The sequence below is a fragment of the Myotis yumanensis genome, unplaced genomic scaffold (genome assembly GCF_028538775.1).
Source record: "Myotis yumanensis isolate MYYU_CA2020_CCGP unplaced genomic scaffold, mMyoYum1.0.hap1 SCAF_5, whole genome shotgun sequence".
Classification (NCBI taxonomy): Eukaryota; Metazoa; Chordata; class Mammalia; order Chiroptera; family Vespertilionidae; genus Myotis; species Myotis yumanensis.
In genome coordinates, this window is record NW_027223756.1 from 21,930,398 (window position 1) to 21,945,412 (window position 15,015).

Consider the following 15,015-nt stretch of genomic DNA (forward strand, 5'->3'; position numbering starts at 1 on the left):
TCATCCTCATTTGTCAGGGCCTGTGGCCTGCAGCTCTGCTCTCTAACAAGCCTTTAATTCACTCTATTAAATTCCACATGGTTTGCAAGATACTCAATTGCATTTTGCAACAGATTAGCATTGTAGCATTGAATTCATAATTGTGAATGACCTCTAAAATAGAGCAGAGATAATTGCTAGTGTTGCACAGAGAGAGGTGGCTGAGGAGAAGCTAATTAAATTATAATTTTGCTTTTCTAGGCTACACGGTAGGCAATCTGGTAACCTTAGGCACTTGGATAATCAAATCATAAATAATAAGATAAGGATCTCCCCCCCCCCCCCCCCCCCCCCCCGCCGTCACTCTTTCTCTCCCTCACCCTTTCTCTCTCTTATAAGAATCAGGAGTCCTGCAATCTCCCTTTACCTATGCCTCAGTCCAAGGAAGGGGACAGATTCTTAAGGTTGTGGGCTTTCTTTAGAGGACTTTTTAGATCAGACACCTAAGCTTTTGGGGTTTTGAAAACTCTGTGGTAGGTTCAGAAGGTCACGGTGTGGGGACCATTAGCTCCATGTGTGCAGACATGTCGAGCAGAGAACTTGGCACAGAGAAACATACAATCCATACCTGTGTGGGTCAGCTGAGTAGTAATTATAGTAGTCTCCTGTTATCCCTGGTTTTGCTTTCCGCAGTTTCAATGGACCGTAGTTAACTGTAGTCCTAATATGTTCAGTGGAAAAGTCCAGAAATGAACTGCATGCTGTTCTGAGTAGCATGACATCTTTCTCTGTGCTCCTCCACCCTTTCTGGGACTTGAATCACACTTGTCCAGTGTGTCCATGCTGTACATGCTACCTGCCCATTAGTCACTTAGTGGTCCTCCTGGTTCTCAGATAGACTGTAGAGGTATCACAGTGCTTGTACTCTAGTAATCCTTATTTTACTTCATAATGGCCCCAAGGCACAACAGTAGTGATGCTGGCAATCTGGATATGCTAAAGAGAGGCCATAAGTGTTTCTTTTAATTGAAAAGGTGACTATGTATAGCACAAAACAGTGCATAAATAGGGATCGATACTATCCGTCGTTTCAGGTATTCATTGGGGGTCTTGGAACAGGGGTACTACTGTAGTTATTTAGTGCAGTAGTCTACTAGTTCTAGCTCTTACATTTAAGTCAATCAGGCATTTTGGGTTCATTTTTTTAATATGGTTTGAGGTAGGGTCCAGTTTCATTCTTTTGCATGGATATTCAGTTGTCCAAGTACCACTTGTTGAAACTTTATTTTTCCACATTGAATGTTTTGGGACCCTTGTTGACAATCAATTGACTATAAAAATAAGTGTTTATTTCTGGACTCTCAGTTCTATTCTATTGATCAATATGTCTAGCCTATGCCAGACCATACCATTGTGTTTATTATAGCTTTGCGGTAACTTTTAAATTGGGAAGTGAGTTCACCAAACATGTTTCTCAAGATTGTTTTGGCTATTTGGGTCCCTTGCCTTTCCATATGAAATTTAGCATCTTTTCAGTTTCTGCAAAGAAGCCTGCTGAGATTTTGATAGGGAAAATGTTGCATCTGTGGATCAATTTGAGTGATGTTGCCATCTTAACATCCTGTCTTCGACTTCATGAACATGGGTGTCTTTCCATTTACTTAGATCTTCTTTAATCCCTTTCTAGTGTGTTGTAGTTTCTAGAATGTACAACTTTCACTTCTTTTGTTAAATGTATTTTGAGTAGTTTTTGATGCCTCTATAAATGCAGTTGTCTTCTTAACTTCACTTTCAGATTGTTCATTGGCGTTTATAGAAATACAGTAGATTTTTGCATGTTAATATTGCATCCTGCAGCTGTTTATTAGTTCTAATAGTGTGTGTGTGTGTATTCCTTATAGTTTTCTATATATAAGATCATGTCACATGCATATATAGCTTTACTTCTTCCTTTCCTATCTAGATGTCTTCTATTTCATTTTTTGTCTTATCACCTTAGATAGAATCTTCAATACAATGTTTAATAAAGGTGGTAAGAGTAGAAATTCTTGTTGTGCACCTGATATTAAGGAGGAAGCTTTCAGACTTAAAGCTTTCACCATTAAGTATAAAATTAACTGTGAATGTTTCATAAATTCTCTTTATTAGGTTGAGGAATTTCCATTCTATTCTTAGTTCTTTGAATAGAATAATAATTTTTATTATTAAAGAGTTATTTTTTTCAAATGCTTTTAATGCACCTATTGAACTTACCATGTGGGTTTTTCTTTTATTCTAGTAAAAAGGGTATTGAGTTGATTAATTTTACTCTGTGGAACTGATCTTGCCTTCCTGCGATAAATCCCACTTGATTATGGAGTATAATCCTCTTTATATGCTGCTGGATTCAATTTCCTACTATAGGTGGAATATTTTTACATCTATATTCATAAGAGATATCGATCTGTATTTTTCTTTTCTTGTGATATTGTCTGGTTTTGCTATTAGGGTAACACTGGCCTCAACATGTGCTGGGAAATGTTTCCTCCACTTCTATTTTTTGAAAGAGTTTGTGAAGGATTAGTGTTAATTCTTCTTTAAATGTTTGGTAGAAATCACCAGTGAAGCCATCTGGGCTTGGGCTTTTCATTGTAAGGAGTTGTTTTGTTCTTTTTTAAATTAATAATTTAATCTTGTTGGTTGTTATAGGTCTATTTAGATTATCTATTTCTTCTTAAACAGTTTGATAGTTTTTATTTTAGGAATGTGTCCACTTACCTAGATTGTTTAGTATGTTGGAGTACAACTGTTCATAGTATTCCCTTATCATCCTTTTTATTTCTGTAGTTATTTCTGGTAGTAGTAATGTCTCCACTTTAATCCCTAGCTTTTCTCTTACTTTTCTTGATTAGACTAACAAAAGATTTGACTCAAAATTTTTTAAAAAAGAACCAATTATTTTATTTTGTTGATTTTCTCTATTTTTCTTTTATTCTCCATATTATTTGTATCTGATTTAATATTTATTATTTTCTTTCTCCTGCTTGCTTTGGGTTTACTTTGCTTTTCTTTTTCAAGTGTCTTAAGGTGGAATGTTAGGTTACTGATTTGAGATTTTTATTCTTTTTTAATATAAATATTTACAGCTATAAATTTCTCTCTGAGCACTGCTTTCATTCTACTCACTCCAGTTTTGATATGTGGTATTTTTCTTTTCATTCATCTAAAAGTATTTTCTAATATCGTTATTTTTCTGGTTGTTACCTTGGGGATTATAATTAACATCTTCATTTATAACAATACTAGAGGCCCAGTGCACAAAAATTTGTGCACTCTGTGGGGAGGGGGTGGCCCTCAGCTGGGCCTGTGCCCTCTCGCAGTCTGGGACCCCTCAGGGGATGACCACCTGCTGGCTTAGGCCCGCTTCCCGGGGGATTGGGCCTAAGATGGCAATCAGACATCCCTCTGGCAGCCCGGCAGCCCTCGGGGGATGTCCACTTGCCATCGGGGAGCAGGCCTAAACTGCAGTCGGACATCCTTAGCGCTGCTGAGGGGGCAGGAGAGGCTCCCACCACCACTGCTCTACTGGCAGCCATCAGCCTGGCTTGTGGCTGAGCAGAGCTCCTCCCATGTGCGAGCGCCCTGACCACCAGAGGGCAGCTCCTGCATTGAGCGTCTGGCCCCTGGTGGTCAGTGTGTGTCATAGTGACCAGTCATTCCCAGTCTTTCTGCTGTTAACGTCAGTTTGCATACTACCCTTTTACTATATAGGATAGAGGCCTGGTGCATGGGTGGGGGCTGGCTGGTTTGCCCTGAAGGGTGTCCCGGATCAGGGTAGGGGTCCCGCTTGGGTGCCTGGCCAGCCTGGGTGAGGGGCTGATGGCTGTTTGCAGCTGGTCACACCCCCTTCAGGGTGGGGGTCCCCACTGGGGTGCCTGGTCAATCTGGGTGAGGGGTTGAGGGCCGTTTTCAGGCTGGCGGGTGACTGAAGCTCCCAACCTCTCCTTTTTTTCTTTCTTTTTTTTTTTTTATTCTGGGATTTATTTACCTTCTATGGCTGTCACTGGAACTGAGAGCTGGCTTTGGCTCTGAGGCCTGGCTCCAGCTCTTAGACCTCGGCTGCTGAAAGCAGGTATCTGGGTTTATTTGGCTTCTATAATTGAAACACTGTTGCAACTCCAGCTCTGAGGCCCGGCTGGCTAAAAGCAGGTTTCTGGGGTTTGTTTAGCTTCTATAATTGCAACATTGTTTCTTAGACTGCAGCTCAGAGGCTGGCAGCGGCAGGCGGGGAACCTTGGCTTCCTCCATCACTGGAGCAAGCAAGCCTCCTGTTTGCTTCAGCTGCCTGGCTGCCGGCCACCGGCCGCCATCTTGGTTGGCAGTTAATTTGCATATCTCGCTGATTAGCCAATGGGAAGGGTAGCAAAGTTATGGTTAATTACCATATTTCTCTATTATTAGATAGGATTATACATTTCCTGGACATGCACACAGTTTTGCACATTCAGATCGTCTTTTAGATTGCTGGGAATATGCTGGAGCTTTTCAATGCCTTCTATGGACAGCTCATTCCCCAACTTTTCCTTTTATTTGTTGTCTTGTTTTCAGCTTCTTCTTTGCTCCAGATGTTTTCACCATCTCAGGCAGCAGCGTTGTTAAACAATTGCTGCACATCTTTTTGGACAAACACTCCAGGGAAAGGGTTATCTACACTGAGTGAGCTCTGAGTCAGGTTGATTAAAAACAAGCCCTGTGAGTGAAGGCTTTCAGGGAACTTCCAGACTTATCAGATAGTGACAGTTCCCTGGGGACAGAGTATGGGGAATTCCAAACTCACTGTATCCCCTCCAGTGGCTGCAAGAGGTTACTGGTTTTCCCAGCTACTGTGATTGCCAAGTTAAAAACCAGCCTTTGGTTTTAAGGCTGCCACAGAGCTGTAGAGAGAGATGCTTCTAGACCAGCCGTGGGCAAACTACAGCCCGCAGGCCGGATCCGGCCTGTTTGAAATGAATAAAACTAAAAAAAAAAAGACCGTACCCTTTTATGTAATGATGTTTACTTTGAATTTATATTAGTTCACACAAACACGCCATCCATGCTTTTGTTCCGGCCCTCTGGTCCAGTTTAAGAACCCATTGTGGCCCTCGAGTCAAAAAGTTTGCCCACCCCTGTTCTAGACTCACTATTCTTAACACGATTCAGCTGTTTTTCTTGAATGAACTCTCCTCAAATTGTCGCAAACCTTCGGCTAGCTTCCAGAGTTCTGAAAAAATGGATTGTGACAATTTTTGCCTGTGTTTTCTTTGGTTTTTATGGGAGAGTGGATTTTTGGAGATCTTTACACCATTGTTCTGGAATATGATCCAGATTAGGCTTTTTTAAAATCCTAACATTCTATAACTCTAAGATTCTGGATTTCTATTTGTATAATTGGGAGGAAATAAATATCCACTCTGCTTTACCTTCCGTGAGTGATACCAAGAGGAAGACTGTGAGGTACCTTAAGTGACAGGGGAAACCTCTGCAAACATAAGGTCATCATCCCTTTATAGAAGGCCCAGGTCATCAAGGAGAAGTTCTGAGGCTGTGTTTATTTAGCAGGGATAAATCACCCACTTCTGTAGAGCACTCAAGGAAAAAAGAGAACAAAGACCAGTTAACAGACATAGAAAAACAAGTGTTTCCATGCACCCGGGGTGATTACTGTAAGTTAGAACTAAGCTTCCTGGTGTTGGAGGTAAAAGGGGAAAGCCATATGTGGTTCATACTGCCTGATGAAAGAACAGAAGCAAATATATCTGTTGGAGCAAATTTTTTCTTGGCACTGATTTCTAGGGGGAATTTATTAAGTGAGTTTTGATGTAATGGACGCATTTTTTTTTTCAACTGAACTTCCCGCAGGGATTTCCATTTCACAAAACTCAGAGCCACCCCAGGCAAAGGCAAACAGTGCTCACAGGTGAGACGGCGGGCTCTGCAAGGCTAGGTTTGGAGAGGAAGGAAGGAACACCAACAGCGAAGGGTCAGGGAAGACTTCATGAAGCTCATAGCATGTGAGGATGCCCTTGAGGGAGAAGTAAGATTTTGAAGGTGAAAAAGGGTAAAAGAATGGAATTTGGGGTAGAAGGAGCAGCAGTTATAATGGAAACGTGGGGAAGGTGGGGACACATTTGAATGTTACAGTGCAGTAGAAAGATGGATGGACCATGGGTCAGTAATAACAATGATAGCTAATATTTAAATATTTATCAAGTGCTTACTCTGAGCACTCTCATTGTATTGTTCCATTTAAACCTTACAACAATCCTCCGAGGCAGGTTTAAAAGACAGTTTAATGTTCATCTGGATATGGGTACGAAGGGAGAGAGGGGACTCCAGCCTGTCCCCCAGGAGGGGATGTGGATGGAGTTGGGGGGTGGGCATTTGCAGGGGTGGGCATGTGCCCAGTGAGCATCCATTGTGAAAGTGGTTGGGGTCACAGAAAGCATTTAGTGATGTGCACTGTTCACTGAGCAATGTGTAATCTCAGGATACCCGTACGAGGTAGAAAGAGCTGTAGAAATTGAGGGCTCATGAAGCCTGGCTTGCAGCTGTGATGATTCTGATAGAGTCAGTCTGAGGAAGTTCTGGGAGTCTGTGTTTCTAATAAGCTCCCTAGGGAATGCTGAATCCCCTGGGCTGTGAATCAGGCTTTGAGGAATGTGGGTGTAACAGGACTAGTTCAGGGCTGGGACTCAGAAGAAGGGAGTTCTGGCCTTGAGTCTTCCCCTAAGGTCCTGTGCATCCTTGCACAGTCACTTCCCATCTCTGGGCCTGTTTTCTCTATGAAATAAGGGGGTTGGACTAGGTCAGTAAGTCTCAACCCAAGCTGTACCATGCAGGCAGTGTGGGAGGGCTTTGGCAGAGTGTTGCTGCCTGAGCCACACTCCCCGAGTGTCCCAGGGTGCCCTGGCATGGAGCACAATGAGGTGGGTTCGCCTGTATGTATGTTTAAAAAGCTTCCAGGATATTCCAATTGCTGCTGGAGTTGAGAACTACCATCTAGATCAGTGGTTCTCAACCTTCCTAATGCCGCGACCCTTTAATACAGGTCCTCATGTTGTGGTGACCCCCAATTTCATTGTTACAAATTGAACATAATTAAAGCATAGTGATTAATCACAAAACAATATGAAATTATATATGTGGTTTCCGATGGTCTTAGGCGACCCCTGTGAAAGCGTCGTTTGACCCCCAAAGGGGTCGCGACCCACAGGTTGAGAACCGCTGATCTAGATGATGCCCAGTGCTCCTTCTTGTTCTAGAATGTCAAATCTCTGCAACATTACATTAGCTGTGCCTCCTTTCTTCATTAATCCCTGTCATGAGGGAAGAGTAGCCTACATAAGACAGTTTTTTTCCAGATATTTAAAGAGCACTCCATTAAACCTGAACCTTTTAAAACTTCTACTCTTCTTCGGTCCTTCTTTTTAAAACACCAAAAGTTTTTGATGATTTAAAGTTACCACTATGGTCATTCATTTGTGCATTTATACAATAAGTAGGCCTTTGGCATCTGCTGTGTGTTAAGTGCTTATGGAAAAAATGTTCAAGTGCAGTAGAAAGATAGATGGACCATGGGTCAGTAATAACAATAACTAACATTTAAATATTTTATCAAGTGCTTACTCTGAGCATTCTTGTTTTATTATTACATTTAAACCTTGCAACAATCCTCCGAGGCAGGTACAATTTTATCCCTACATTACAGATGGGGAAAACAAGGCACAGAGAAGTCCTGTACTTTCTTACAGCCAGTTAAGGCAGAGCCTGGTTCAAATCACACCCAGACCTTCCTGAGAGCCTCCGTTTCTCCCTGTGCTAAGGGACTCTGAGGCCCTTTGGAGCCCTCCCACCTTATGAGTCCATGTTCGCCCCTCAGGTCCCTCAGGAGGTCCCTCACCTGCATCAAGGAGAGCCTGCGGATCTTCATCGACCTGGGCGAGGAGGACAAGGCTGCCGAGGCCTGGCTCGGGGCTGGGCGTCTCTACTACCTCATGCAGGAGGACGAGCTGGTGGAGCTGTACTTGCAGGTGGGCCTCCTGCAGAGCTCATCTGCCGACTTGGGCCAACTGGGGAGGCAGCTGCACCTTCCAGAGCAGTGGTTCTCAACCTTCCTAATGCCGTGACCCTTTAATACAGTTCCTCATGTTGTGGTGACCCCCAATTTCATTGTTACAAGTTGAACATAATTAAAGCATAGTGATTAATCACAAAACAATATGTAATTATATATGTGTTTTCCAATGGTCTTAGGCAACCCCTGTGAAAGGGTCATTCGACCCCCAAAGGGGTTGCGACCCACAGGTTGAGAACCGCTGCTCCAGAGGGACCATCAGGAGCTCGAGAGAGGTGATGGCCTCTCCTTGGAGGGGAAGTCAACACTGGGCTGCTTCCTGGACATGGGTGGGAGCCAGGGCGGTCTGGCAGGCTGCATACAGGTGGCAAAGGGCCAGTCCCGAGTCCATATATACATGGAAGCTCCCAAAGAACGTGGTGGGAGACTCCCTCACCTGAATGCCAAGCACGTCCATCTTTCCAAAGCTTGACACACACCTTGCCTTCAGGGCTGTGCTGCAATATGAGGCGAGGTTGATATGTGTGGAGTGTTAACATTATTGTTCTCAAACTGTGTGGCCTTGGACTTGCTACATGAGCTCTCTAGGATTCAGTTTCTTCATGGGTGAACCCAATCTCTAGTAAGGATTAGCTATATCACTTGTGTAGTAAATGCATATGCATAGTAAGCAGTTACTAAGTCTTGGGGCTCAATAAATGCTTAATAAGTGGTATTTCATTATTATTACTATTGTCTGCAAATACTGACATCATGATAGTATGTAAGACTTGTTTCATCTAAAATATGCTCATTATCTTTGCTTCCTTCCCATTTCTTATTTTCTTCCTTTTTATTCCCCCCTACGCCATTAATTAAACTCACATAAACTCACTCGCACTGGGACTGAAGGTTGTGTAACATTGATTGAATGCACAGGAGACTTTGGTAAACACATCACAGGCATGATGTAGATGAATCCTCATTACAAATGCAGCAGGAGTTTCTTTTGAAATTCACATTTTACCGATGAAGCTCACTGAGGCTGAGTAACTTGCTCAAGATGAGACATGTAGTAAGTGGAGGAAGTGGCCCCCCGGCTGTGTGAAGTAAAGCTTTCACTCTCAGACTCCATCCTGCTTTGGCGTTTTCGAGCTGGAAGGATTTTCAGAGCAGATAGTTCAGTCTTGCCTCTCACTCTTCCGGAGACGGAGGCCCAGAGGAAGCTGTTCGGGTTGGCAGCAGAGCCTCTGACTCCAGGATTCCGTCTCACCGCCCCCTGTCTGTGTAGCGGCATGTGCAGTGACAGTAACTGTGGGGTCATTCCCCAGCGAGAACTGGTCCCAGGCCCACCCAACCCCAGACTACCATCTACCTTGGACTTCTGCAGGTCATTGTCACGGAAGTGAATCCTCTCTGTCTGGGCTGAGCTGCCACAGCTGTGCTGTCGTGCGTTCTTCACTCTTCACCTTCCATGCCACGTTCTGCTTCGATGCAATATGGACTAGCTTGCTAGAGAGAAAGAGGTCATGGAGGCTAGGAGAAGGTTGTTGGGCTGGAAGACACTAGCATTTGTTTGCCACTAACCACTGACGTGAATGTGGAGAGGTTTCTTAATATTTCTGAGCCTCAGTTTCTCCATCTGGAAGTTCAGTCATTAATATGAACAGTTCACGGTTTTGCCGTATCTGTGTACTCTTTATATCACTATATACTCATTTTTTTCTGATTTAACTTCAAGTTGACTTAGCATTTTATACTAAACAATGCTATCTGAAATCACAGGTTTTGATGTAATAGTCTTTTTTTCTTAAAACACATTAAAATAAATACTTGTATATTAAAACATAAAATGTTATGTGTACTGCTGAAAATTATTCTAGGGCTATATGATGTAATCTCTCATACAATAATAGGGAAATGCTGGGCTAGAGAATCTCAAAGTCTTCCTAGCAGCTCTATGAGTGTGGAGGGCAATTTGGGGTTCTGGGGACGCCGCAGAGGGTTAAGCTGGGTGGTCAGGCACTCACTCCTGCCAGTGCTGTGGATGCTTGAAGCCCTTCTCTCTGCCTTTGACAGTTGTCTCTGTCCCACCCAGGCAGCCATCCAGAAAGCGCTGAAGCCAGAAGAGCCCTCCCTGGCCCTCAAGCTCTATGAAGAAGCAGGTGATGTGTTCTTCAATGGGACCCGCCACAGGCATCGCGCGGTGGAATATTACCGGGTAAGTCCCAGGCCGCACAGTGTGCCCGCCAGGCCCTGGCACAAACCTGGGAGAGGCCATATAGACTTCAGCCTGGACCTGCCTTCCCCTCTTTTGCTGGTATTTCTTTTCCTTCTCTTTGTTGATGTAAAAAACATCCAAGTCTGGAGAGAATTTTTATGAGTTTATTGAGCCAAACTGATAACAATTCCTGGGAAGCAAAATCTCCACGGATTAAGAAAATGTTCCAAAAAATGGCAGTTTTAAGCTTATTTTATATATTAGCATCAAAGGAGGAGGCATGAGAGAATACATGAAATCCATTGATGGGAGATTAAGGGGACAGGAGAAGGCAAAGCAGGGAAATCTCTGGGATTGGATAAAAAGTAAAACAGAAAGACACGTATTTCTTTTACATTTGTGGGTACAGGATAGTTGATAATATTGGCAGCACATGAGATGATATTGGGGGAATAAGATAACAAGGAGGAGTTCTGTGGTCTTCTAGTTTGTGGATGTGCCCTAAGGGGTCTGGAAAATTACCCTGACCTTTCAAACCTATGTTATCCTAGAAGCAAAAAGACAATAAACAGACTCACTTAAGGTTAAGATTGTCCTTTGCCAAGGAAGCTACAGGCCTAGGATGTGACTACCACTATGACCCACTTTGAGTGAGGAATTTTTATGTTCAGACCATCCTATGTGGTTACTTTTCGTCTCTGAGTTTGTAGGGCCCATCATGCAGGCCTCCCCTGAGTGTGTAGGATATGTGGCCCCTTTTTCTCCACACCTTGCCCACATACTTCCTCTCTCTTCGATCTGGCAGGCTCTCAAAGAAGGAGCTGATGAATTCTGTCCTTCTCCGGCTTGGAGAAGAGGCCATAATAATTGCATCTCTCAGGTGCATGGTGCTCACAGTGTGTAGCACACTTATCTGTGTACCAGAATGCTCCCAGGCACCACTGGAGGCAGGTGGGAGATGGCTGGTCCATGGAGAAACACATCTGTTTAATATGTTTTTATCAAGTATAACACCAGCTCATCAAACCCATGATTTCACAGACATCGCTGCAAAGAATGAGACAAGATAATAAAAGGGAGTTGATTTAACAAATAATATTAATAAATAAATGTCTAGATGTTAAGCAGATATGTCAAAAGTCATAATTTTACCACTGATTGAAGTTGTAAACATTGTCTTCTTTGATCCTAAAATCTCACTTATTCAGATATTAATTCATTTGCTTGTTCAGTTGATTAATCACTCATCAAACATTTGTGAGTCACCCATTATGTGCCTGTCACTGAACAAGGAACATGACCCTGACTATTGAGGGGCTCATTGTCATATGCGTTTTTATAGATGAGAAAACTAAGGCTCAGAGAGATGACGTGACCTGCCTAACATTCTGTCATAATAAAAATAATAGAAATGACCATTGATTGGGCACTCTCATCCTACACACATATGTACTTTGTAGATTAGCGCTGTGGGTGCTGAGGGAGCACATGGCTGGGAGGTAACTTTCCTGCTCTCAGTTTTCCCAAACTTAGGAGGCCCGATGACCTCTAGTCCTTCCACCTCTAAGATCTGGTCAGAGCAACCAAGAGCCAGGGCCGAGAGAGTGAGCTGAGAAAACCCATGTATGGATGACCAAGTTCCTTAGTTTCAGTTGCTACCATCCCCCAACCCAGCAGGAGATCGTGAGCCTCCTGGAGTATGGTGCACGTGGGTCATTCTTGGGAGACTAAGATTCCTATGCCTCTCTTCGCAGGCGGGGGCTGTCCCTTTAGCGAGGAGGATGAAGGCCGTGAGAACTGAGCTCCGGATTTTCAACAAGCTGACTGAGCTGCAGATCAGCCTGGAAGGCTACGACAAGGCTCTGGAGTTTGCCACCCTGGCAGCCAGGCTCAGCACAGTCACAGGTAGGTGTCCTGCACTGAATGGGTGGGGCAGAACTCTCCCCCCCACCCCCCCCGCCCCCCGCCTCCCCAAGGAGGTGCAGTAAGGCACCACAGCACAGGCTCTGGAGTCAGACTGCATGGGTTCATGTTCTAGATCCAACTGCAGGGAGACCTTAGCTAAGCGAGCAGCTGGAGTCTCGAGTTTGTCTTTGGCAAATCAGGATTAAAAGTAGCACCCACCTTGTGCAGTTGTTATGAAGATCAATGATTGTCCACGTAAACCTGCAGCATAGTGCTTGGTACCTAACTGGTCCTGGATAAGTGTGACCTGTGTTGCTCTAATTCTTAGATTATCATGTGTGTTACTTCCCAGCACAGGGCAGAAGGTATTTTATTCTATGCATGGGCATTGCCTTGTAGAGAAGAAACTGTGCCCTAAATGTTTAATTGGTTGATTGTGAGTCAAATGCATATTTTTCCCCCAAAGAACTGAAATGTAAATGAAGGTCAGAATCCCATTAACTTAACTCACCCTGTAACCAAAATAGTTTGCATTTACCACAAAAGTTCATGGGAAACAACCTAAGTCATTAAAGGAGAAAGAAGGGAGACTAAAAGAAAGATTTTTAAAGAGCCCCCACCGCATTTGGAATGCTGGTGCCTGAGGGACAGCAGGTTTGGTCAGAGGAGGGATTAGATGTGGAGGCAGGTGCAGTCTTCCTGAGGATGCCAGAGGAGACTTCTGGGCATGCTCAAGGGCATGGGATGTTGATGCTACTGGACATTATTGTGTCTAATTGCACTTCGGAGCTCCCTCTTTCCTCATCCTATCTTTTTCTTTACTGCAAAGAACCCCTGAGGGGCTGTCTGCTGATCTCAGGAGAGGCCTTGGGGGCGCCAGGCAGCTGCCTCTGGGTGCACTCTTTATCCTCCCCTGGGCAGAGCCAAAGGGAGCTGTTTCCCACCCTTTTATGCTTCCCTGTGACTGCATTTGTCCATAGCAGAATTATCTCCCCCTTGGATTTTCTATTATAATTTGGGCTTTTGGGCCTTTAAATCTTAAAAGTGATGTTTTTAGATTGCATCAAACAGCCACCTTGCACATATGCCACTCCCTCCCCACCCCCAAACCACCCATTGGAAGCCTTTGTTCTCTTTAAAAGGCCACTTTGTTATTGAAACAACAAATCTACCCAAAACCAAAATAAGATCTAGGCTCCCTAGAGCAGAGGCTCCATAGTGTGTGTTGCTGGAGAGCAGGTCTCTGTGGCTTCCCGGAGACCCTGAGATCCAAGCTGGTGGCAGCCCAGAGCCCTCAGGACAGCCCGTGTGTGGAGCTGACAAGTGTTATCTCCTTGTAAAGAATCCGTAGCTGTTTCGGCAAGCTCATCTTGTCACCACGTCCCCCACAGGAATTTGGAAATAATTATTTCCCAGAATCTCAAGTGAAGGTGACACCTGTAATAAGGAGAATGTTTCCTTCAGGAATCATCCCAGAAAATCTTGACCGGTGCGCTCTCAGGCAGCTGTGTCTTCTTTTGTAGCACTTACCCCGGGTGTAATTTTACTTCTGTTTGTGGAATTATTTCCGGAATGTTTGTGTCCTGTGAGACAGTAGCCCTCGCGAGGGCAGGGGCCTGTTCTGCTCTGTTCCTCATGTCCCGAGCCCAGTCCCTGACCCTAGCAGACCTCCACAGAACTGTGCAGAGCGAATGAGGGGACGGGTGATGGGAAGCGCTGGCTGCCGGGGTCTTGCTCAGTCTTCCGATCCCTAGGAGATCAGAAGCAGGAGCTGGTGGCCTTCCACCGTCTGGCCACGGTGTACTACTCCCTGCACATGTATGAGATGGCCGAGGACTGCTACCTGAAGACTCTGTCCCTCTGTCCGGCCTGGCTGCAGAGCCCCAAGGAGGCCTTGTACTACGCAAAGGTATATTGTCGCCTGGGCCGACTCACGTTCTACCAGCTGAAGGTAAGAGTCAGGCTTCTAAGGTCAGGTGAGAGCTGCCATTCAGCCATGTTCTTCCCGGACCCTGGGCCTTCAGGGTAGAGCTGAGATGGCCCTGCGGGGGAGTCCCGTCTCAAAGGGTGGGGACCGACTCCACTGGGGACCAATGCTCCTTCCACTTCACCCCCATGGAGAGCTCAAAGGTGCCCTGTGCCTCCCATCTCTGAGGACAGATAGTAGCTCCTCTTCCTCCTTGCTCTGCTCTGGTTCCTGTGACCACTTTATCTGTCAGGTAGGATGGGCACGTTGCCTGGTTCCTGAGAGCCTATGAAAATATATGAGACCCAAAACAAAAGCTCCAAAAGAAAAAGAAAAATGAATGCTTACCTGTATGTCTACAAGATGTTATAGGTTAACTAATCCATTGCAACTCACTTATACAGTTGTGTAAACTATATTTAGACAATGAGGAGTGGGGTCTTCGGATGCCAGCATCCCTCGGCTTGCGGAAGGTCTTAGTCCCGATTCTCCTGTTTGCTCTGCTGGAGTTGAACCCAGGGCTTGCTTTCCCTGCCTCTTCTAGGACTGTGCTGGTGACCTGAAACTCTCTCACACTTCTGGCTCAAATCTTGTCCCCAGTCATTGGCTTCCCTTTGCCAGAGGTCGGTCTGCTCCAGCATAAGCCTTAATCTCTTAATAAGGTGGTTTCGAGTGGCCTGTGTTTGGCCCCAGGGGATCCTCAGGGCAACTCTGCTGTCCTTTTCGTCTTTGCCAGACGTTGTTTCTGGCCTGAGTTGATTATTGAGTTATGAGGGTTGATGGGAACCAGACATCCCTGTTGAGTCTCACCCGAGGCAGATCTGTGCCTCATCCCCACCCTGTAGGCAGGGAGGCCTGGGCATGGAGGCC

General features: G+C 44.8%; 1 protein-coding gene across 3 annotated transcripts in view; it reads left to right on the forward strand.

Annotated features, from left to right (window-relative positions):
* The window catches only part of SH3TC2 (SH3 domain and tetratricopeptide repeats 2), a 51,752-nt gene that overhangs the window by 34,585 nt on the left and 2,152 nt on the right, over positions 1–15,015 (forward strand). The window contains exons 13-16 of one of the 3 annotated variants that reach the window (XM_070417116.1): positions 7,880–8,030; positions 10,152–10,274; positions 12,029–12,179; positions 13,934–14,130. In XM_070417116.1, coding sequence (XP_070273217.1) covers positions 7,880–8,030; positions 10,152–10,274; positions 12,029–12,179; positions 13,934–14,130 — 622 coding nt within the window. Of the gene's footprint in view, positions 1–7,879; positions 8,031–10,151; positions 10,275–12,028; positions 12,180–13,933; positions 14,131–15,015 lie in introns of those variants that run through there. The other 2 variants (XM_070417113.1, XM_070417115.1) reach the window with 2 other exon arrangements.